General features: G+C 34.9%; 1 protein-coding gene across 1 annotated transcript in view; it reads right to left on the minus strand.

The window, feature by feature from the left end:
• Positions 1–1536: 1536 nt before the first annotated feature.
• The window catches only part of LOC145675926 (uncharacterized), a 74319-nt gene continuing 49771 nt past the window's right edge, over positions 1537–26084 (minus strand). The window contains exons 7-11 of the mRNA XM_081746733.1: positions 23966–24150; positions 16726–16879; positions 14484–14629; positions 11112–11421; positions 1537–1905 (exon numbers count right to left, since the gene is read on the minus strand). Coding sequence (XP_081602859.1) covers positions 1621–1905; positions 11112–11421; positions 14484–14629; positions 16726–16879; positions 23966–24150 — 1080 coding nt within the window. The 3' untranslated portion in view covers positions 1537–1620. The remainder of the gene's footprint in view (positions 1906–11111; positions 11422–14483; positions 14630–16725; positions 16880–23965; positions 24151–26084) is intronic.

A 26084-nucleotide genomic window follows, 5' to 3' on the forward strand; every position in this document is an offset into this window, starting at 1 on the left:
TGGTAGCTGAAAGAGCTTTGGAAATGTGACCATCAGTGGAAACTTACATTAAGAGCATGTCTGGCAGGAGTTCTGAACCAAAAGTCAAATGCATTCCAGTGTTTGAAAGTTGCTTGTGCTGTAGTCTAATGCAATGTGTTTAATTTTCTTGTGTTTGTAACTAGTCTCTTAAGACCACTCCTCCAGCGGTACCAAAGTGATGAACTTCTGGTTTCATTCCTAGGTAAAGATTTGTATAAAGTTCGAATGAAAGTGGCACGCATAAAATAAATCTGTTCTTGGGACATTGTCTTCTGATGCTAAACTATCACAATTCACCCCACCAAAGAGCAACATGGTGAGTGCATCAAATGTGGACTTGGGATTTGCAACCGTAGTACATACAAAAAGAGGAACGTTACTGAAAGAAAAAAATGCCAGTTTAGAGTTGAATGCCAGACATTCCTGTGCAAATTGCTGTTCTATGTCATACAGAAGAGTCCACTGAAATATAGGCTTGTGAGAGACCTTACATGGCTAGATCCAGATAGTGTGTCATCCATAAAGTTTTCGTGGTATTCTTCAGTCACTGTTGGAGAAGAAATGGGCTACACCCAAAGAATGTGGCCAGCTGTTTGTTTTGTATGGAAAATTTACTGAGCAGTTTAAAGATGCACTTGCTGGGTGTAAGTTGGATCCTGAGAGGCTGGATTGTTTTTACACAAACTGTTGGATGGTTCGAAAGAATTTGTTGTTAATCATAAAGAAGCTTCTGCTGTCGAACGAGGCTACAGCATAAATAAAGATCTGCTTGTTGAAAATATGAAGGAGAAATCATTGGTCGGTTTGAGATTGGTGTATGGTGCATAAAGACTACTTCAATCAACATCATAAAAGAAATACTGCATCATACCTTCCATGCAAGGCAGCGCTATATGGCAGAGCAAGAGGAAAGAGAGAAGTGAAAATGTACAGCAGCTACAGAGAAAGAAAATGAAATTGATAGAAACAAGTAAAGCTTTGGAGACAAGCAAATCAACTCGAACATGAAGCAGAGCAGAAATCTTGCTTTAATTTGTTGACAAAGTCAAATGTTATCCGTAGACCAGCTTCGCTAAAGAAAAAAGAGATTATGACTATAGATGAGGAAATCACACAACTCCATACTCTTTTGAAAAACTTGTAATATAATGCCCTTTTTTTTCCTAATTATATCTGTCACACTCACATAATAAAGATGCTATGTACGAAAAATAGATTTTTGTTGTTTGTAAATTTATTCGGTGAGGGGAAAAAAAAACACCATTACGCTCCGCTTTGTGTACCAATACTGTACTTCACTGCATAAGCTACTGTACTTTTCATTTTACTGATGTGAGATTTGAACGTACAGTTGCAATCCTTTTATACCTTCCTGTGTCGAAGTCCTGGAAAATTGGTGATTTGTCGTGGAAATGTCCTGGAAATTGTTTTGGGAAAGAGAATGGGAACCCTGAAAAAGTTTTAAATTGTTGCGTAGAATTATTTGGGTAGATAATAAAATTACATTTATGCTTGAGTGATTTATTTATTTTTTTATTTAATTGGTACAAAATTATATGAATACTACCAAGATTTGTCACCCTTATTAAGAAATAAATATTACTGTGATGTAGTTTTCTGTATGGATTCATCTTTCTTTACAGAACTCTTCGACGTTAAGCTTGATATTTCTGGAAATTGTTGACGATATTCACTAGTGAAAGTCTGACATGATTCTGCTACCTTGATGATGTCTTCCAAAAATGCTGCACATGTCATCTCTATTTTATCAGGTTCAAATTCTGCGAAATCACACAGCGATAATATTTTATTTCGTGCTTGATGTTTTCTTGTTAACTTATAGGATGCCATTTTAAGCTTAAACATTTGTTGAATCAATTGTAGCTGGAAGGCAAAGAAAAGAGTTTTTTTGTTAGTGCTTAGTGTTCCCGTAGTTACGTTCGAAATTTACTTTGAAACTACCTGTTCCAGAACACACAGTTTGAAATTTACTCTCCTGCGTATCCCTGAACACTTAGTTCGAAATTTACTCTCCATCTGTACAAGAGTGCATAGTCATTCACTAAGTTCGGGGAAAGGGGGCGGTGGCTCAGTGGTAGAGCGTTCACCTCCGGTCCTTCGGGTCCCTGGTTCGATCCCAACTTACGTCGTGTGGACTTTGAGGTGGACAAACACCGTGCTCGTGGGTTTTCTCGAGGTTCTCCCGTTTCCTCCCACTTTCTTCATTCCACCATTTCATTCATCTCTCATGATCACCGTCTCCTTTAGCCTCACCAGCATAACCATGGGACGTAAAACTTAAAGATTCAATTTCATTTTTTCACTAAGTTCGGTTCGCTTCTGAAAGATGAGTGTACCTCAAAATGACTAGGATTTTAATTTGCAAGAATGGGACGCGTATGAATCCGGAGCTAGAGGGCGGGGGTGTAAACCTGATTCCCATTTCATTTTGGGACCCGAATTTGTATTATTATTATTATTATTATTATTATTATTATTATTATTATTATTATTATTATTATTATTATTATTATTATTAATGAAAGCATATTCTTTCTACAGATTTAAATTAAATATGCACTTCCGTTTCAGAGGCGTGGCGGTGTCATGATTCACTTAACAGTCAACGCGATATATCAGTTGCGCTGTCTTGCACAGTACTTGCACAAAGGAAAATATTGTATTGACGATGGCATTCATTTTAACGAAAGAGTGTACAATTTGCTTTAATCATTTATATTTTGAATAACAATTGCGGGACAACAGTTGGAAAAAAAGAGGCTCGGTCCTACGCAAAAATAGATAACAGAAGTATACATGCATAAAGAATAATGCAAAATTTATCTATCTTTATATTTGTGTGGGGTCTACAAAACATAGTATAATTATAGCTATGCTTACAACAACAATAAAATTATACACGCCTTCGCCCCCACACTCGCAATTTGCTCAGCATATGACCTCGCACAGTATAACAAATGCTCCTACGTGCTGCGGAGGCATAATATTTCGCTTTCTTCCTTTCTGCGTCTTTTGTATAGAACTGGATTGAGCTAAAACTCTGTCACGGAATTCATATACCTCGTAAGGCATTTTAGTGAACCACCCCCATCTCTTTTACTTTCCTTCTATGTTAAGTGGCAAAAAACGCTTAAATGAAAAATCAAACTACTAACTTTCATGTCTCTAATCATAAGGGATCGCGAGATATGGGCATTTTATAATAATAATTCCGACCCTTTTCTTCCTTTCTAGGTAAAATATCAAAAACGCTGAAGTACGTAATGAATTATTTTAAGTGAGAAGTCCATATACTAAATTCCATGTTTCTAACCTTCAAAGATTTTTAGATAGGATCAAGTGGGGAAATTGTGAAACAGAAAAAGTGGGGCTACTGTGAAACACCCGTTTTTTATTTTTTTTCTTCTTCTTTCTCAGTACTCTATAACTTTGAAGTCTGAAGAAAAATATAACAAGACAGTAAATTTATTGTATATATCTCAAATATCTGAAGTATGACAGTTTTTGAGAGAAAAAAATATAATCTGAAAGCATCCATTTTTCAACGAAAAAAGAAAATTGTTTTTTCTTGCAAAATTTTTGTTATATCTCGTATACCAAATGTCTCTTTAACTAACTAAATATGTATTATTGTAGAGGATATTGGAGCTTTTCAGGCCATGTAAGTAATATGTAAAATGATGCATAGTGGAAGGACAACATGAGTCAAAGTCAATGGGCTATTATGAAACGAGATCACATTTACAGGGTTCTTACAAATTTACTTTTCTCATTTTCCCTGACTTTTCCCTGATTTCCAGGTCCAAGACCAATCATTTTTCCTGACCCGCGACATTTAATAAGATAATGGTGTACTGATGATTGATGCCTGTAGAAGCTAAATAAAGACTTGGGCCAGTGATTCTCAACCTGTGTGCTGCATAAGATCAGCAACTTTCCGTTTGCAACACTAAACAGTAGACACAGAGCCATACAAAAAGCTAATAATAGTAGACAAGCAAACCAGTGTAAGCTAATCAAAGAATTGCTATTTGAGCTAGTGAAGAAACTTTATAAGACATCTTCAAATAATGTTACACATTAATGTTAAATTTCTTTACATAAATAAATAAACTAAGAAATTGGACACCCTTCTTCCCAATGAGCAGCTATAACTTAAGAATTCTTTTTAAAATGTCAACAAATTGCTTCTGTTAATATCGAAGAAATTAAGAGGCGCTCCTAAAAATTTAGTAAACAAACAAACAAACAAACAAAAAAAAAAAAAAACAATACTTTAAGGGAATTTCTCAATATTTCTTCGAATTCAATAAAATGAGAAAATTAAACAATAAGTTACTTTTCAAAGTAATGTGTAAATGTATATGCAACTGTGAGAATGCAAATTCGGATTTTTTCCCCTCAAACGCAAAAATATTTTAAAGTTTAACATAATGAAAGTTATGGGAAGCGAACATTACATCTGCCCATGCCAACTCCCTAACCTCTATGTTCTTGTACCATTTTTTTTTCGCAGTTATTTCAATAGATTCTAATTGTTATCACAATAAAACATAAATTTATTATCTTATACATATTATACAACTATTAAAAGGAAACAAGAATTTTAGGAATGATCAAAGAAATGCATCAAAAGATTGCGATCTTGGTCAAGAATTTTAGGAATGATCCCCTCCCCCCACAAAAAATGCCTTAAAAGATTGCGATCTTGGTCAAGAATTTTAGAAATGATCCCCTCCCCCCTCCAAAAAAGCATCAAAAGATTGCGATCTTGGTCAAGAATTTTAGAAATGATCCCCTCCCCCCTAAAAAAAATGCATCAAAAGATTGCGATCTTGGCCGATAATTAGTTTTTGGATCAGGAGTTACAAAATTTTCGAACGGCCCCTAAATCGAATTTTCGTATTTTTTTTTTTATGGAGTAAGCATACCATAGTGAGTTAAGTGATAGTTCGGGCTTGGCTACACTATATGTAGTTCTTCAGATATAAGAAGTACAAGAAAATTTTTGCCTGAAATATATTGGATCTTTTGATCCGAAAAGAACTTAAATGATATTAAATAAATAGGAACATTACTTAAAAGCTTTTAACAATAATAGCTATGATTACTTCTTTCAGTTACTTAGATTTACTGTTTTAAAATTTTGATTTCACTTTCAATTTATTCTGATTCCAATCGTTTTTCCTTAAGTCATCTCTCTTTTTTCTGGTTCTTTTAACTTTGCCATTTTTCTCCGTTTAAGTACTGCCTGAGACCTTTCATTTTCTCTTTCTTTTCTCTCTCTTTTTTTTCTTCTTTTCCAAAGCCGAATTGTGTCTTGTTCTCGCACCTTTTACAAAAAGTTAGAGAGTTCTGGATCTGAAGCATTGAGACTTCTAATTCCACCTATGTAGGCCAAACAATATACCAGTTGTCTTTTGGAAACTGAAGAAGCCTCTAGCAAATTTTCTACCAATAAACTTTTGTTAATAGAAATACCAGACTCTACACTTGCATTTCCATGTGAAATAATCCATGTCATTTTTACAAGACTCCACAAGTGTTTGAATTCACTTTTGTTACTTAGAACTAATTTATAAAACTCAAGATTTGTTTTGCTTCCATATGAACTAAAATAAGACGCCAACACACTTTTAGACGGCTAAAGAAAAGATTCGAACTATTTCTGAACTAGCTCTGCTTTAACATCATCGAGATGAAACGACTGATGGAGTATTTCCAAGCACTTCGTCATCCTTATCCGGGCAATTTTAGGTTTATAAGTTTATATAAGATAACCTCAGGATCAAGGCATGAAATAGCACGAGTAAGAGGACATTTTTCGAGTATTTTTTCAGTAGTGCCTATCAAAATTTTTTTACAAATACTGAAGAAACTGCATTTGTCTACTTCCTTGACATCTTTAAGCTTCCCAATGCATTTTTTTTTTTTTCTGCCCCAAATCCTATATCTACATTCTTTGGGACTTTCAGATTACTTTTAACTTCTAGAGCTTGCCCTTAGTCTTCTTCATTGGACATCGGCATTTAAATTGTATCATAGCTATATTCTAAAAACATGTTTACAGTTTATTATGGTGTGAAAAAGCATCGAGTAATAGCAAATTACCCTCATTTACTTACACTATTATGTTTTCAACAGAAAGAAACGCCACCATTTTAAACGTGAAGTGTAACAAATCAAAATATCTTCATAAATTACATTCTTAATATTAGAAATAATGTTGTGTACAACTGAACATGTAGCAACTACCTCACTTAACAAGTTTACATACCATAAATACAACTCCTAAAATTCAACGAAAATCGTTTATTTGTTGTGCTTCTTTAAACAAATAATGGCTGAATTATTGGCTTATCTTAACAAATAGGTAAGACGGACAACAGTTTAATTTCCTAAGAAAAATCCCCAATTTTCCCTGTTTTCCAGGTTAAGCACCATTTTCCCCTGACTTTTCCTTGACCTTCGTTTCATTTTCTCTTACTTTTCCCTGTTTTCCCAGTTTTCCAAATTTGTAAGAACCCTGCATTTAAAATATATGAAGGACTGCATGCTGATATGTTTCAGTGCCACTATCTCATAGAGCATCTAAGAATAAACAATAGAAGACTCGTGACTCTTCGAGCAGCGACGAAGAATTTCTTGCTGAAGAATGCTTCCTTGTCTGACAGCATATTCTGATAATGATAATTTGGATGACCCACAACCTGACGATTTCGTCGAAAAAGTAGAGGACCCTGAAACAGAGTGCATTAGATGAGAATGCTTTGTTCTTGCAAATTTTAAAGGACGTCGCCGAAATAGCACATATATAGTTATATTATTACAGTATTAAGGGTGCTACCTCATGATGAATGTTAAGTTATGGGCCCTAAATCAGATGTGAACAAGAAAACATTTAAACCTGTTGAAACTGACATTTCATTCATTAAAAAGTCGGATAACATTAGCATTATGCCTATTCCTGCAATGGTAATGTCTGATGATAGGTATAAGTACTGTTTTGAAAAGATTGTTGATGTGTTTGAAGTGTAAAAGCTAGAACTATTTCTTGGTGCTCTAATGAGAACATGATATTCTTGGAATTTTTCATGTTATGCAACAGAAAAGTATGTGTCTACTTTATTGTTCAGTACAAGCTGTGAAAGGTGCATCTTTTTATTTTTCCGCGTTTAATGGGATCAGGTTAAACAACGAAAACGACATGATATTTTATAATTGATATTTTCTGCCTGATATACAGCTTTTTTACGGAAGCAAGGGAATCTTTAGTGGAGACAGAACATGAAAATAACTTTTGTTACCTTCAAGCCTGCTCTCCATTATCACTTGCAAAGTTATTACTTATAAAGTAAGTACCAATAACAAGAGTTATTACTCATTTCATTTTTGATATGAAATCTCTGAGTAACTATCTGAAATATATATATACATCAAATTTTGTCATGTGAAACATTATACTCAAAGCATTTCATTATAGCCCCCCAGTATTCTTTTAGAGTCTTCAATCCTGTAAACTATGCGGGCGTTTCACAAGAGCCCCATTGCTGTTTCAAAATAGCCCCTGCATTTGGGGCTATTTTGAAACACATTTTCATTTTTTTTCAGGAAAACTACATGTAATAACGAAAAGCACCTGAGTTATTTTCAAAGATGTTTGTATATATATATATATATATTTAATGTTTCTAATTCAAGCAGTTTTTGCTCTACACTCAAAATTTTTTTTTTTTTTTTTTTGTTTGTTTGTTTCACAATTACCCCACTTGACCTATTGATATCTTATTATAATAATTGCAATTTCCGCCCCTTTTTCTTTCCACCTCTCTTTTCCTCATTTTACTAATGTATCAACAAACGTTGAAATGCGTGTCAAATTATTTGAAATGAGAAATCCAAATACCAAATTCCAAGTCTCTAACCTTAAGGGATTCGGAGAGATGGCCATCTTATTAAAATAATTTCCAACCCATTCCTTCTTCCTTTTTTTCTAATTTCCGAAAAATTCTTCCTTAGTGATACCCTACGTCCAAGGGTGCCCATCAGGGGGGGCAAGGTGGGTGATCGCCTCCCCCCAGAGGAAATTGTACTTCGGAAAATCGAAAACCCAATAGAATTTTTAGAATAGTTACATCAAAATTTGAAACTATATTTGAAATGTCGCTTATACTTGCCCCCCCCCCTGGAAACCACAACATGGGCGCCCTTGCCTACGTCACAAATTCTATCTATTGTCTAAACTTCAAGTTTCTAGCTTAAGTGGTTTGGTTTGTGCGAAGATCAGTTATTTACTCAGGACTTCGTCATTTATATATGAATTACAATAACAGCTTGTGACAAACCTAGCATATATATATATATATATATATATATATATATATATATATATATATATATATATATATATACCAAGCCAAGAAAAGATGAAATGGCATTAAAAGTCACAATGAATTCCAGATCCTTTCCTAATCTTTTCGTGTTGAACCCCAAAAGTTACGGCTTTCTTTGTTGATCTAGTAGCTAGCCAACGTACCTTTGATCTTTAATACCTCCATGATTTGATTCCCGGTGACTGAACATCGAAAGTACTACAATGGTTCAGATCCAACTCTAATCTCTAGTTCTTGTTCTGTAAATATCGCTCTTGACAAACTACGTAAATACAATACATATCAATCAACCAACCAACCGGAAAGTCTCATCCATAGGCGGTGCTAGGAATTGTCTGCTGGGAGAAGAGGGACAGTGGGGGACAGACCCGTTCGTTGGTCGGTCTCGCAGGTCTTGGTAGGTGACCATCTTATAGGTGGCATTTTTATTTCTTGTAGAAAATTTTTGGGGCAATGCCCCCCATAACTCCGCCCATGGTCTCATCTCAGATTCAGAGAGCTTTTCGGTAAGTATCGCTAGAGATTCTATATTTCTCTTTATTCAAGGTAAAGGTAATTGAAGTTTCCGGACCCGAATTCCATTTCCATATCCTTTTTCTAGGACACAATTTTTAAAATATACCTTTTTAGTTCAAAGAGTGAGACGTCTTACCCTACTAGTACCCTACTGTTAGTCCAACAAATGAATCATATTCTCGCTGCTTTGGGGCTTACGGTGACCCCCCTCAAAGAATTAAGGACAGAAGTATTCACAATTCAAATATGTCTGTATTAAATAATATTAAGTACTACGTATTTTAATTAGACTCTGCTAGGCTTGTCACACAGATTGGGTCGGGCGAGGAAAGATCATTATTTGTATTTCTCCCCGGGAATGATAAATGCTGGTAGTTTAAAAAAAAAAAAAAAACTTTTGGAGGGGGCGGTCACCTCCTCCGTCCCCACGTAGTTCCGCCAGTGATGCCATCATGGTGGCGCTTCTCAGGTTTCTGCTTTTGTTTGTCTCCTTTCCTATTTGATGAAGCACTGTGTGAAAGGTTATATATAGTGGCTTTTATAATTGCAGTGTGTTATAATGTTCTTTCTATTTTGTAATATGAATCCTGGAGCGAGTATGGAATGAGCTACTTACCAGAAAATAGTAAAAACTATTATTATTATTGGTTGGCACAGAAAGTTTTTTTTTTTTTTTAACTGTTTTAAAATCGGTTAGATTTTTTGTCAAGACCTTTTTTGCTTTTTGTTGACTTGTTTGGAAATGAGATCTACAAAAACAAGAACAGAACCGGCTTCGATGAAAATCACATTGTTTCAATAGAAACTTAAAATTCCTTTTGAGAAAATGAAAACCGGTTTCGCTGAAAACCAAACTGGTTCTTTGGAAAAACTGAAACAGGTTTTTCGAGAAAGCCGAAACCGGTTTCGGCGAAAAATCGAACAAGCTTTATGAAATGCTGAGCTGTTTTTTTTTTTTTTTTTTTTTTTTTTTTGACAAACCGGGTTTTGGTGCTTATAAAAAACGGTTTTGCCCACCCGTAATTATTATATTGAAAACTCAAGATTGTACATAACAAGCTCTTTCGCTATATACTTTATCCAGTAAAATCTTCTTAATAAAAAAGTATATGAACCGATTTCAAGAAAAGCTCTAGAAGCAGAAAATAATAATAATAATAATAATAATAATAATAATAATAATAATAATAATAATAATAAAGTACTTAAGTAGAAAATAATTTATTATTATCTATCTCTTTATATATATATATAATTTTTTAAATTTTTTTTTAAGTGTCGAATCGAACAAATTAATGTCTATTAAGAGAGGATTGCTGTAAAAGTTTCTGTAATCAATATGTAAAAAGACATGTATGTGAAATTCTGGAAATGGCTTTATTGGTTTTCAAAGTATTCACCCCTACGATCAAAGTATGCACTTTTGCATACACTCAAACCAATCTTGAAAGCAGTTTTTCTTTCTCTTGAGGTTGATATTTCAGAAACCCTTTTCGTATTGCGTCAACATTTTCAGATCTATTATTGTTAACACTATTAAATTTTCAGCGAAACATTTTTGTGGTAGAACATTAATTCCACTATCTCTACAAACAATTCGTTCGAACGAGAAAACCCATTGTGTCCATCGATTTACTGTTTTCCTTTCCTATCAAGTGGTTCATTACCCTTGGTTATTCAAATGTTCATATATATTTACATTTTGTATTAACTCTGCTAATAACAGTTACCCTATGTCAGAGGATTTTTGAGGCACACTGTATATAAAGCAATTTTCTTTCGAGAAGGTGAGGTTGATCAGTTTACGTAGCTTTAAATCTGGTATTTCATTCGTGATAAGTTAACACCTTACACGCAATTTCAGTAAATTAGTATTTGCAAGAAGTGCGCAAATTCAGACTAAGACCTGATTTCTAACAAACTAACAAGAGTTCCTCGAAACAAATACGTCATTCCATAGAACGCAACCATTACAAACACACGTTTTCATTAGCAATATTCTATACACACACTGACATACATATACTTAACAATTTTTTTCATTATACAATTGAACTACAACTCAGGTCGCTCAATTACATTATAAATTATTCTCGTCATAAACGACTTAAGTCTACCAGCCACAGTGTTTATCTACAACCCACAAATGACTCCACTAACCTCTTTCAACCTAGCGATGAAAGCTTCTTGTGATGATTTGGGGAATAAAATAACAGGTAAGTAAGTTTTCAAGAACCATGTCTTGTAAGTAAGCATTCTATGCTTTGATATAAGCTGTGAATTCAATTTCAAACCAGCAGATATTGATTCTTGTAACTTCTGTATAACACCGTCCTGTCTCAGTTTATAATCAGAATATATTTTCAATTCATGCTCATTTTTTACTTCCCGCTCTGCAATATAACTATTGATAACATCCAGTTCGTCATTTATTACTTGACGTAACTTTTCTTCTTCCTTTCGACGCTTTCTGAAAGAAACAAGAAAGATTATTCAACAGACGGAATGTTATTGAATATTCGTGGCAGATACCGTAAAATACGTATTAAAGCTATCATAATTATTAAATATCATCATCATCATCATCATCATTATAGGTATTCTGCCATTATTGGCAGGTCTCTTGCTGTAACTGAGAAACTTCCACGGTCTTCTAATAACCTCTTCGTCTTCATGTACGATTATAGTGTTATGATATCGTCCATCAATAATAGTCTTCTTAGCCCTCTCCCTCTCTTTCCTGCCACCATACCCTCTAGCACGTCCCTCATGATACAAGCTAATGTCCCAACAAGTTTCTCTCTTTCTCTTCTTAATAATATCAAAAAGGGTTCTTTTCTCCCCCCACCATTTCTAACACCCATTTCTTCGTTTTCCGCTCGACCCAGCTAATTATCTCCATTCTTCTTTACACCCACATTTGAAAGCTTCTAGTCCTTTTTTTTTTTTATCATTTTTGCGTAATGTCCTTCTGACCCGTACAGCACAATACTCCACACGAAGCATTTTAAGAAGTTATTTTCTCAACTTTTCATTCAGGATTCTACAAAATAGTATTTTCTTCATCCTAAAGGCTTCTTTCGCCATTCCTACCCTTGCTTTTATAATGAAACCTATTAATTTGGCCACCTGACTGTTTGCTGATATTTGCATTGTATTACAAATATTTCTTCTCAAAAAGTTTCATACTTGTTAATTTTCTTTAAGTTATCTCCAAATAAAGGACATTTCGTAGTTCTAGGAAGGACATGCAACAAGATGTAACAAGTTACCTTTTTTTTTTCTGTTGAGGAATTGGTCCGTAGGTAGTTGTAGAATGTTCAGCCGAAGTGATTGTGAAGGATAAATTAAGCTTAAAGTAGTAACTATGTAAGAAGATTTATTCTTTATTATACTTTATACTTTAGCTGTTACTTACGAAAAGATATTAGAGCTGCAGTGACGTAGTCGGTAAGATGTATATCTATCAACCAGACGTCTGAGGTTCGATCCCTGATGGGGATAGATTTATTTCTGTTCTAATCTCGTTTCAAAAATGACCGTGGGCTTCATCGGTCTCTGTAAAATGAGTATTGGGACCGAAGGGGAGGGGGGAGGTTGGTAAATGCTACCAGAGCATGGGGCTGACTACATTACCTTTTGAACGGGCCAAAGTTAAGAATATCTAGAGCTACTACCGCTTTGGAAATATTATAAATGGATTAAACTATGAGACAGATTCGGAAAATAAGGTTACAACGACTAGAAGTCATTCAAAAAAATGTGTATTTTTCAAAATGTCTACTAAACGTATCTAGTGATACAGGCGATTATCTTTCGGTGTAATTGCTGCCATTTTCCAAACACTTGTTAAGTGGGGATACTATTTTCCATACCTCATAGTCATAGAATCCTAGCGCCTGCTGCTGGCACCACATTTCAACTTCGTTTTTGATCTTAAACATTCCGGAATGATTTCACGCATTTGTCTTAGTATGAGACATCGATTTGCACGAACTGCTTCTTCTGTGTTTTGAAGAAGTTTTCAGATACACAGACAGCCTAGCTCTTCTTTGTTCATGACATCGGTCCTGATTCCCGACAATCCACGACACCATTTCGTTACATGTCGACTCATAATGTTTCCATAAACGGGAAGAAGTGCCTTGTGAATATCCGCTAGACTCTTACTTTATGCGTGGAGAAAAACGAATGACGGAGCGCACACATTTGATGGCATTTTGAATCTGCGCAGCCTTTGTAAACACGTGCTACACTAAACTCACGTAGCAATGAAGAACAGCCGCGAGAGGAAAGCGGAAGGGGTTGTAACCTTACTTTATGGATAAGTTTCGTATATTTAGGACAAGTACTAATAGGAGCTATCTAGTCATATATTGTCATATAATGTTGAGATAATTTACGTAATGCTGTTCACTAAATATTCATTAAATTTTAATATCGTAATACCTTTAGTTACATAGAAACTTGAACAACTCCTTTTTGAATTCCGCTGTGGTTTTAATATCTTTTAAGCAAGTCGACAATTTATTGTACAGCTTAGTGGATATATTAGAAGGACTTTCTGTGTGCAAGTATAGTTTTTGTATAGTGTGCATATCTTGTTCTTTTGTTGTGCATCATATGAGTGTATACCATCAACATGAATAAAAATGTGTTCATTTTTTTGAACATACACGTAATTTTATTTGGATTGGGTTGAATTTGAGTTTAGTGTCTCTTTTTGCAGCGAGGCTATGTGAGACGTGGAACTACAGCCTAACGTGGAATCTGAACCATATCAGCTCTTGTCGAGAATCGAATCCGGATCTTCGGCGCCAATAAGAACTAGAATTTAGTATATTATAATGAAAGCAAAGTTTCTTTTGAAACAAAACCACCACATCTATAGATCACAATACAAATACTACTTAATGTTTTAATTAGGTCGATAATATGTTCATCCCAAGTAAGTCTGTTGTTTATTGTATTTAGTAACTCCTAAAAACTTGGTAGATATGAGTAATCCTTAGAAATTGAATTTAAGGTGGGTTTGAAAGGCTGCTTAATCACCAAAATGGTATTCCGTTACCTTTCCAATATATTTAGTTAGGAAGTGCCAATATATGCAACAATTCATTCAAAATCAAGAGATTGATTTCGAAACATTGTTCCAAAAGACATTCAATCTATAATAATTAGAGTATAATGTGTGCAGTTTTTCTATATCTTGCTATTTTTGAAAGTTTCGTTATTGGGAATATGCTACTGAAAAGTATAAGAAAAGTATATGCAACAAACAATGAATAAAACAGAATTATTAAAACTGCACGAATTATCCTCTGAATATATATTTTCAAAAAGTGCTAGGATAAAGTTTAAATATTGATATCTTGAATTTGAATACTTCTGAATTTCGCCCCTCCTTACGTATACATTGGAAAGTTATAGGAAACGTGCTGCCATCTATGACCACGTATTTGAGCCTTTACACTCACCTTAACATGATTTAACATTTATTTATTTACGTAATTTATTTATTTATTTATTTACCGTTGAACTTCCAAATCATCCCTTACTGCGTCGTAACGGGAGGCATACTCGTCAGTATTACTTCTATAAGATGGAATCATGTTTATCAAATTGTTTGTTTCCATTTCAGTCTTCAGAAGTATTTCTTCTAAATTTTTACACTGATCCTGAAACATACATAATTAAGAACAATTTTCATTGATAAGTCTCTGTCATGTATTTCTTATTTTGAAACAATATAATCGTCATATATTTATATTAGATTTTCAACACTTCTCTCTTGTGCATTTAGGGAAACTCTTCTGTCTAACTGTTTTATATATAGAGTGGTCGAATTGAATTAAATTGTGGTATGATAGTTTAGTTCTCTGATTGAAACTATAGGGTACATAATACACAAGCACAGTGGATCTATCGTTGTCCTACGAAGTTATTTTCTTTCCAATGTATAATTTCGATCAACGCTGTGACCTTTATTGACATCCAATCGGACTGTTTACTGGAACCTGTTTACCTCCACATCATTTTTTAAAATTTAATGTAGTCAGTGAACATTCAGTCTGGATATCGACAAAGATTACAGCATTGATCAAAATTATATATTGAAAAGTAAATAATATCATACTCGTATTACAAAACTAGGTCCACTGTACTTCGTAGTGTGTGAGGTCTACATCATCAGCATATATTAGCTACTGAGAAGATAAGGTCTGCGTACGAAACAATTAGTCTGGATATTTTGGAAGTCATAAAGTATTGAAAAACCCCGTGTGGGCTTGTTGTAGAATGTACGAGTAAAAGAATTAAAGTTGGTACCAAAACAGTAGTCTTAACCAGTTGCTTGTGTACTTAATGTAGACTTGATAGGAAATGAAATACTGAATCGCAAGGTACTCGTTTTCCTCCAACTTAGATTAAATCTTTCAGTTTTAGATCCCACAGTTATGCCGGCTAGGCTAAAGGAGACGGTGATGATGAGAAATGAATGAATTGGTGAAATGAATAAAGTGGGAGGAAACGGGAGAACTCCTAGAAAACCCACACACACGGTGTTTGTCGACCACAAAGTCCACTTGGCGCGAGTTGGAATTGAACCAGGGATCCCATACACCAGAGGTGAACGCTCTACCACTGAGCCAGCACGGCCCCTCCAACATAGATGAGGTTACGGCAGATCCGACTTCACCAATGTAAATGGAATAAGGTGGTATATATATTTTAGGATATTTAGAATCATGACGGCCATTTTATTGGATTGACGTCATATTTTACTACTGCTGTGAATACAAGTCTGCAGTGATGGTGCAGCTTGGTGGAAGAAGCTCGTAATGTACCACTTAGTGAATAGTCCACTAAACACAGGGCATGGTATACGTTGATGAAGTTTTGAGGTGTGATGCACAAGGTTCAATGTCTGATACACTTAGGAGTCATATTGGGCCTATTTTGCGTCACTTGCTAACACTCGACCAAATATGGGTATGTTGCGGAGACAAGACAGCAACGAAATAAGCTATCACTCATTGTTCATTGATGGCTGCCAACAATGTGTAGGGTACTCACTTGCTCAACTTGTATGTCTTTCTTATGCGATCGAAGTGAAGTCTAACTTTTCTTTGGAAACCTGAAAGCGTTCGGCAAATTCACTATACGTTGGACTGCTGTCCTCCTGTATGGCTGCCTTCAGGGCTTCATCATCTTGCGCCTGTGGTCTCTCACTGTGTGGATCTTCGCAGAGGCTCAGATTTCCCGATCTGAACTTCCGAAACCAATACTTGACAGTGCATTAGTTCACGGCATCCTTCTCAAGTGCCTGACGTATTCGATGACTTGATGCGGCTGATGGAAGACCAACCTTAAAGTCATGTAGAAAAACAACCACGAATGAGCTGTTTCGATACTTCCATGTCTCTTTGACACTGGACGAGTTGTTATTGCTATGTGTGGAAAATTTCGGAGTATATTGATGAGTAATCACACTAACTCCCATCGATTATCCGGCGCGTACGTCACTTCGTTTGTCTCTGTGAGCGCTTCATTAACCGTGACATCAGAAACGGCAGGAACTTGCTTGGTTACCTTGTATAACATGCGCAAATACTCAATTTCAAGTTGGTTTCCTTAATTACACAAGTGCCCCTGTCTTCGGCTTTGCCTTCAGTTCATCCTAGGAAATCTATCACATACATCTACCATTACTATTTCTAACAGTAGGCGCAATTCCCGGAACTTCTCAAATCTACCTTCTCTATTTTCTTTATACCTGGAGTCGTTGTCTTCTGCGTAGAAGCTCAACATAGGATCCATCCAGATACTTGTCTTTGTCATGGCATGTGCTCTTTAAAGAACTTATTTTGGCCTTTAATTCCCTAATCTCTTCAGTCTGTTTCTTTTTCTTTTGTAATAATTCTTCCAAACTGTAAGAAAAACGTAAAAATATTATAATTCCAGATTAAGTTAATGTGAACGAATTTATAGTAAACCATATTTACTTAAATACTCGCTTAAGAGCCTCCCTTACTAAAAATAATACAAAATTTACCATTTTTATTTTGCTTGTTTATTCATCAGTGAAAGGAGGTAATGAAATGCAAGTTACCACAATCATCGATAATGCTATTCTACAACAGAAAATATGAACCTGAAGAATGTTCAGTGTTGCCATCCATAGAAATTACAGTGTTGCCAGAAAAACAATTTCCCTAAAATCTAAGTTAAGGCAGTGAGTAGAGGAACAAACTCAACTGCATTTGGTTACGTATCATATTGTTTAGTTTCCTGTGAACTACTTTTCAAATAATAGTTGTATTTAGCCTGTAATAAACAAAATAGTTTTAACATACAGTTATTAAAACTAAATAATAATGTTAATTAAAAAGTAGTTCACAAGAAGCCAAAATAACATGATACGTAATCAAATGCAGTTGAGTTCATTCCTGTACTCGCTGTCTTAAGTTAGATTTTAGGGAAATTGTTTTTCTGTCAACACTGTAATTTCTATGGATTGCAACACTGAACATTCTTCAGGTTCATATTTTCTGTTGTGGAATAGCATTATCGATGATTGTGCTAATTTGCATTTCATTATCTCCTTTTACTGATGAATAATCAAGCAAAAGAAAATGGCAAATTTCGTATTATTTTTAGTAAGGCAGGCTCTTAATTTATTGAACATATAATTTCCCATAAGACATTATTCAGAGTTCATACTGATCTTGAAGGTCATGGAAATTAAAATGAGTCCGGGAAATGCTTTAAAATATGCCGAAAGTCAGGGAAGTCTGCTATATTTCACCGAAATGTCGGGATTTTTTTTTTTTTTTTTTTTTTTGACACCTCAAAGAATCATGATAGATACAAAATGATGTTAAGAAAATGGCTCAAAAAAATTATCTTTAGAAATAAAAAAGCTTGAGAAGTACCAAAAGATGGCAAAACTTCAAGCTTTGAAAGACAAACAAATTTAAATTAAAAAAAAAAAAAGAAACCAAAATAAGTTAGTTTTGTTGGTTGTAGATAATCAAAAACGTAGACCAAATTATGATATACCTGTTTATGTTTAGGAGTGTACTCAGAATGTCGAGATATTACAGATACCGCTAGTTTATAATTATCGTTTGGTATTAGCAGTGGCGTATTTAGGGGGTGGGGCTATCGGGCTGAAGCCTCGCCGAAATAAACTTGTTAGTTTTTCGCATTTCCACGTACAACAATAATCCTTCTTACCATTTCTAAGAATTTCATGGACTTTCTATTTTCTTATGCTCTTTGTTCAGAAATAATACTATATTTGTCAAATTTCATTCCACGTAAGAACTGTGTTCTCTTTTCTTTCTTTCGTTCATTCTACTCTTTTGTTTCTTTTTCTTAGTTGTTACTTTCTTTCGTTTCTCCTATCTTACTTTCGACCGTTGTTAGTTGTGACTCAAGTCGGCCGTCGTCAGTAACACCAAAACTAAGGAAGTATATATCTTAATATAGGCCCTAATCATTATACTGTTCACAAGGAGCTTTTTTTTTTTTTTAATGTAAAGTTATTAAATTAGTTGTAAAAATGTATGTAAGAACACAATGTTGTACGTTGTTTAATAAAATCTAGTGTAATAATATTAATATCCTTCTATTGTTCATAACTGTTTTCTTCTTCGATTATTTCATTCAAATTTCGCCTTTTCCTTTAAATGACTTACATTTCTTTTCCTTATCGCGGGATCTGTATTTAGATTTAAACGATAGATTACTAACTTATTTTTCTCAAATGTGCCGCCACCGAATTTCATCTCCCCCCGCGCATTTTCTTCTTGATAATTTAGGTATTATCTTACCTTTCAGTTATTTCTACCCCCTCCCCACTCTTGCTCAATGTTTTCACTCCTTTTACCTAAAAGCGTCATTATACAAATATTAAAGGAAGGAAAATGAACTTCATTAAAATTTGTCGGCACCCAAACGGAAAAATATAAGTGCTTATTCACGCGTTGTTCAAATCCCGCCGCGAAACAAAATCCTAAATATGCCACTCAGCATTAGTGTTTTGTTGTATTCCAAACGCGGAAGTTTAATTTATTATAAGTATTTATCGAAAGAAAGAAAGCTTATTCTATATGTAAAAATTAAATAGGGGGCGTTGAACGGTTAAATAAAACTAGCTGAACCTGCGCTCTCCCCACAGCGCATCATTCGCATATAAGCGTGAATCTCCTTGTCGTTCCTCACAACATCTGTACATGTCCCTTTACAGACAGAAGTGAAAGACGTCTTGATAAAAATCGACAAAGGGTACCATAAATGGAAGATTTTTTTTTTTTTTTCAATATCTCGCACCGTTTGCAAGATTTGAACCTGCTTCCAGTAGGAGTTTCTAATTCATGTATGATCAGTGTTTTCTTCCTTCATGCATGCAGTATGTAATAAGCAAATATATTACATACATAATTAATTATAAGGTCAGTGATACATGGTGCTCATTGTGCAAAACACTCCAAACAATAAAGATTCATCTTAGATTGGAGAAATAGTTATCCTTCGTTTTTCATTATCATTTGACCACGAAACAAACGCCTGAGAGATATATAACCACTATATACCATTATGTTGTTGGAATTTATAACTCGTAGGATATGATGCTTTTCTTTTCTAAAACTTCAACACTTCCAGTGTATCCCTAAAAATGTAATACAGAAATAACGGCCACATTGTTTTGAATATTCAGTTAGAACTGGACAATCTACACAAAATTTGGAATCGACCAGCAAAAACGGCACGTTTCTAGCACTTGTGGTTTTCGAGATCTCATTGTCAAAATGATTGGAGACAAACATATGTGCTTATTCATGGAAAATCAGGGAAAGCAATACCAGAATTCCAGTGTGAATCCTGCTATTACTCGTCGTATAAGCGGCCATCTGTCTATTTTGGAACTTGACAGGAACTTGATTCTTACGTATCAGATGCTAAATTTATCCTCTATAACTTGGTATTACATCTATGCTGGCCTCTAGGAAACATACATAAACAAAAGAAGCATGTAATAGAGTTATTTGTGCTTTTTTACTTGTTGATAATACGAAGAAAATTTCAAGAACATTCTGAATTATTAGTAGTTGGGTTCACAATTCTAATAACAAATATTAGTTTTCCAGAAATAAAGCTAAATCTTGGAAAACTATAAATTACTCACCTATTTGGGCTCGGTTTATTTTTCGAAAGTATGATCTCGATTACTTACTGTTACCATCCACTAGTTCTAAAGATGGCGGAATCATATTAGTAAAGGAGAATATGGATTTGACGTTCATATGTTTCTACACCGTGTATATAGATACTTGAACAGTTTTTAATTTTAGTGGCGTAGATATATATTCAATGTCAAACAAAACAAACAAATAAAAAGTGTTAGGTCACGCATTATATCTTAAGGATAGCCATTTCTTCAAGATATGTAGTGAATATTTTGGATTCAGCTAATGTCTGACCAGGGTTAGCGGGTAGCTACAGGAACATGAATAATTTCTATTTCAAACATGAGAGCAAAGCGAAATTTAACTTATAATTGTGAACTGGCATCCGTTATGAAGCCAGTGTCCTACTAGGTCATCGCCCGAGACAGGCAAGAAGCAAGCAACGAAAATTCTTCGGTTGCATAGGCCATTCCATGTTGACTGAAAATTTGCCTTGCATAAAACTTATGTAACTTTAAAATAAACAAATAAATAAATACAAATAAAATCTGCAGAAATCTTCCAAGATACATGCCATCGTTACATTACCCTCTTTCTTTTAAATCATCACTTTTCTAATTTTACTCTAAATTTTTCCTGTAGTCAGCATTACCTGATACTTCTTCGGTAACACAGAGAACTACTTTTTGGAGGAATGATTCACATCAGGCTGTCGTAACGACCACAGATTTGTCATTTAAATACCAGATCACAGATTCGTCATTTAAATACCGGTACCAGATCACAGAGGTCAAAGATTTCAGTCGATCTCTCTTTGGTAATCGTCTCGTCATTATCAGTCGTCTTCGTTTGGTAGCCGTTGGTACTTAACACACTGCTAGTAGTGAATTCGATTCTAACTTCACAGTTTCCTTGAATCTTGGATGGAAAGCGAGAGCCAGTTGTTTGTGGGTCAAAGGACACCCATAGTCCACACCGAGTAATGATGGAAAGTACTCTTCTTGGTTGGAGAAAGACAGTGCACCACACCTAGTCCGAGTGGAAGCAATCTAGAAGTCCCATATTCGAGCCCAGACTCGTTGGTTTTGGTGTGTTAGTTTGAATGAATTATGGCAACAGTCTGTGGACCGTGTACAGAGAAGTCTAACAAGAATCACGCTATCCTTATAATTCTCCCCCCTGTCCCTCCTACATCTTCTAATTCTTGCTTCTATGTTCCTCTAATTCATAAAGTTTGACAGTAGCGTTTGAATTCGAAAAGCATAATCGACTTTCAGCCACGTGTGCACATGAAAGATTCTATCTACACAATGCTCTACTACACCTCTGACTTACTCATTCAAAATATCCCCCAAGATAGGATTAGTTTGATAACCCTGTCTTCCTCTCTGCGCATGATTGTCTAAAACGATCTGTATTATTATGGTTTGCTTCAGGTGTTAATCACAATGTTTATTCAGGACTGCAGATGGAAAACAAACGTTACTTGTCAAAATGCCTTTGTTGTTGGTTTTATTGAGAATCCCTGTCAGATAGGAAAAGAAGGAAACAAGGAGACTACTTATATGGTTATTTTGTTTCAGGAAGTCAATAATCGCATCGGTTATTCAACATTTCAGACAATTATCGAAGGTAGTGTTTGCCAGATTCTTCTGTACCGTTGATTTGCTTCTGAAAAGTCAACTACAGCGGTTATTCAGGAATAGTCAGAAAACAAAAGTGGTGTCCATCAAAATCGTCTCCTTCCCCCCTCCACAAAATAGTTATTGAGTAATGCATGTAAGGAGTAATGTTAATGTTAGTTAAAAAAGAGATCAATAGCAGGGTATCTATCGGTCACGAAAGTCACGAAATCAGAAAACCGTCATGAAAATCAAGAAAAAGTCACGGAATTTAGCTTTTGGGTCACGATTTTTTTTAACGGTATACAAATATAAGTACAGACTGGAAAATTTTGTTCTATAAAATGTCAAAACTCACCATCAAAAATGTTTATGGTCGGCTTTAGACGCTCCCAAATCACAAACAACGCACGCTTCTATCGCATGCATGAAAATTTGGCGTCATTCGCACTCACATTCACTCATGAGAATATTACTAAATGTTACGATTTGGTAAAGAAAAGGTCACGAAAAAGTCACGAAATTTCATTTTGGAATTTTAGTAGACACCCTGATAGCCAGAGTGGTTATTTAGAAATGCTGGTAGAAAACGAAGGTAGTGCTTATCAAAACTTCTATTATTATTTTACATCAGAAAGTGAATATACGAACGGTTATTAAGGGATGCAGGCATTGGCTCAACCTTCTTTTTAGCTAGGCCTCCCATTAACAATTATAAACTGGGCCCCTTCCCTTAATACAGTTTTTTTAGTAACCATCGTACAAACGTAATGATTAAAAAAAGTTGTGGAATTACATGCACTTCCTTCGATTTCAGTTAAATTAATTGTCTTGTTAGAAGTTAGTTGTCTTGTTTAGAAGCATTGTTGAGCCAATTGAACCAAAAAAAAAAAAGTACTATTCACTAATATGCAGTAATTCTAGCAGCAGAGACAAGTAATTATGTGAAAACACCTATTCGTACAAAATAACTCAGTATGAAATGAATTTTAATATTCTTTTTTTCTAAAATGAAGAATGATGGAACATTGTCATCTACATATTCACCAATAGCAGAAAAAATTAATTTACTTCCGCCTATTTTCAGCCACGTAGCAAACAACCTTGTTAACGAGTGTAACCAGAACACTTATCCAGAAATAATTACATAGTGACATAAGCGTTTTCTGTGTAATAGGTCTATTGAATCGATGTTCCGAAAGATTTTTCGGAAATGAGCTGTTTTATACGTACTACAAACTAGAATTGCCTTTGAAAAGTGAGAACTCTACAACCATAAGAAGTATTAATTAGTACTGAGCTCTGTTTAATTGTTATAGGCAATATTAATTAGTAATGATTAATTTGTCTAATTGTTATAGCCAGTATTAATTAGTAATGATCTTTGTCTAATTGTAATAGCCAGTATTAATTTGTAATGAGTTTTGTATTATAGGCAATATTAATTTGTAACGAGCTTTGTATAGTTATTATAGGCAATATTAATTAGTAATGATCTTTGTCTAATTGTTATAGACAATATTAATTAGTAATGATCTTTGTCTAATTGTTATAGGCAGTATTAACTAATAATGAGCATTGTCTAATTGTTATAGGCAGCATTAGTTAGTAATGAGCTCTAATTGTTATAGGCAGTATTAATATTAGTAATAAGATTTGAATACTCTGCGAATAAAATAAGTAAATTTGCTGTATTTATAAAATTCTCAGACCTACTGTTTTTTTGTTTCTTTGTAACTGACTTTACCAGTGGCGTACGCAGAAATTCATAAAGGGGTTTCAAACTCCTAAGTTCATATAATATAAAGTGCTTGTACACGTTACAAATGACAATTTTTGCATAATATCCTACTGGGAAGGGTTAAAAATCCGAAATTTCTCTTGTGTACGCCACTGAACCTTATTGTCTGTTTATTGCTCATTTAAATATTTCTGAAGCAAGTCAATGAATTTTAAAAAATATTTGACTATTTGAAATTAAAATGTAATTTCTTTATTATTTCCTATTATTGTCATTACTTTTGAAATTTGTGTAGTTCGGTAATGGGCCGTACAATTGGCAGATATAGATTCGAAAGAACAACTGTTCTCTACAAAGAGCTCAACAAATCACGCAGAAAGCGAAAATAAATAAATAAATAAATAAATAAATAAATAAATAAATAAATAAAGACAGTCTGACGGAATAGGTGTGACTTACCGATTACACGTAGCATGAATCTCCGCTTTCGTAGCTTTGAATCTTTCTTCAGCTCTGTGTTTCTCTGAATTGATCTCCCTCGAAATGTTCTTCAAAAGCATCTGGCTGTTTCGTAATTCGTATTGTAAACGTCTTCGTGCCTCGTATTTCTGCAGATCTTCGGTCTTCAATTTCATCATTTCATTCTGAAGTAAAATATAGAAACACTTATACATTTAAATGCCAAATAGAGATATACAAATTGGGATTATAAATATGAAATTATCCGGAGACTGTGAAGACAATAAGGGAACACCGTAGCCTAGTAGTTATAGAGTCGGACTCATGTCCGCGTGGTCCCGGGTTCGATTCCCGGATGATGCATCCCAATTTTCGGTCGTGGGGCAAAATGGGGAGTCACGTGGAAACAAGACGTGACGGCCACTAGATGTAGGAAGCGCCTGTTAGGGACAAGGCGTTGCAGCGCGCTCATCACGTGCTCGCCGTTAGTTCCGCCGGTTGCTAGCAGATGGCGCTGGAGGAGGCTTAGGCCCACAAATGGGCCTTTGCGCCAAGTGGTTTGCACTCACTTTGCTCAGAATGCACTCACTTTGCTTTTCCGTTCGTTTCATCAGGATGTGAAGAAAAGTTTATATCATCTTATGTAACGAGTTGGTGTCTCCTTATGCTATAACTCAGTGGAGATAAAGTGATTGTAGAACTATTAGATATTAATATGTAGTTGCAATAAAAACGAAAGGCTCGCTTAGTAAGAGTCTTAAAAACAGTTATTTCGCGTTACAATTACTCTATTTAAGACCGATTTTTTTTTTAAAGTTTAATGTTCACGATTATGGCCTTTAGGCTAAAAGAGACAGATATAATTAATGAAAATGAATGATTGTGAAATTAAATGTTTTGTGCTCTCCCACCTGCAATCGGTTATGGTTACAACTTATGATTTCAATCCTATTTAACTAACCGAATGCTGTATGTGAAATTTAGGACAATTAAGTCATACATAAGGCACATAAAGCACAGAGTTCCCCAAGGATCAATTTTATGCCCTACACTATTTCATATGTACACTCATGTCCAAAATTATTGCCGCATGTCTATAAATATGTTGTAAGAATATAATTTGATAACGAACTCGCCCGGTATTTCTTATAATGTTAGTATGTGTGTAATCGGCAAAGACATGTATGTGGCAAATTTCATGTCAAAAGAGCAGTAAATAAGAACAAAACGAAAATAAGACTTTCTTGTCCGTTTAGCAACGTTTTGTTTTACTCATTCTAATTTTCGTATTTATAATTCTTTTCCTATGAAATTTACCACAAATATACATTCTCTGATTATACGTATAATACCAGTATTAAAAGCACCCTGCAAAATCATTATCAAATTATATTCTTACAAGAAGACAGTTATAGATATGCGACAATCACTTTGGACATGAGTGTACATTAATGTTGTTCCTGCTTAGCACTGTAGTGATTATTTTGTTTCGACGGAGAATGAATGACATGATGGATCACCCCCACCCTCATCACAAACCACCACACCAACAACAGCACCTTCTGCGGGTGGATGAATGATTTCGGAAACCTTTCTGGACGTTGATCACTATCGAATCACTGTTGAGATTATATGCGATTATCATGGCAGATCCATTTTTAATAGACAATGACAATCTAATGCAGGAGACCCTTCCAGTTATTCGTTACTCAGAGATCTGCACAGCTTTTGTCGGAAATCCTTGCACCTTACCAATTACACGGAGCCACCAAACGACAGTGTATAGTATATGCCTAACTCGTCTGCAATTATGAGAACACCTTCTCGAAGGACCGCTTCCACTGAATTCCTGGGAATCTCGTTAAAACATAATTAGTCGGTGACCGCGAGGCTCAATTTTAAATGTTGTGTCACCGGCACGAAAATTAATAAACCAACGTCTCATGGTACGTTCATTCACCACTTCTGATTAAAGTGCACTGTTATTTCTCGCGGCCAAAGGTGAAGAATATCCTAGTTTCAACATGGAAAGAAAAATCGCTCGCAATTATTTGCATTCATGGTGCACTTTCACACGACTTTGTTCAACAACACACTGCTACCCGACTGACTGAGCATC

The sequence above is a fragment of the Thermobia domestica genome, chromosome 18 (assembly GCF_964235325.1).
Source record: "Thermobia domestica chromosome 18, izTheDome1.hap1.1, whole genome shotgun sequence".
Lineage (NCBI taxonomy): Eukaryota > Metazoa > Arthropoda > Insecta > Zygentoma > Lepismatidae > Thermobia > Thermobia domestica.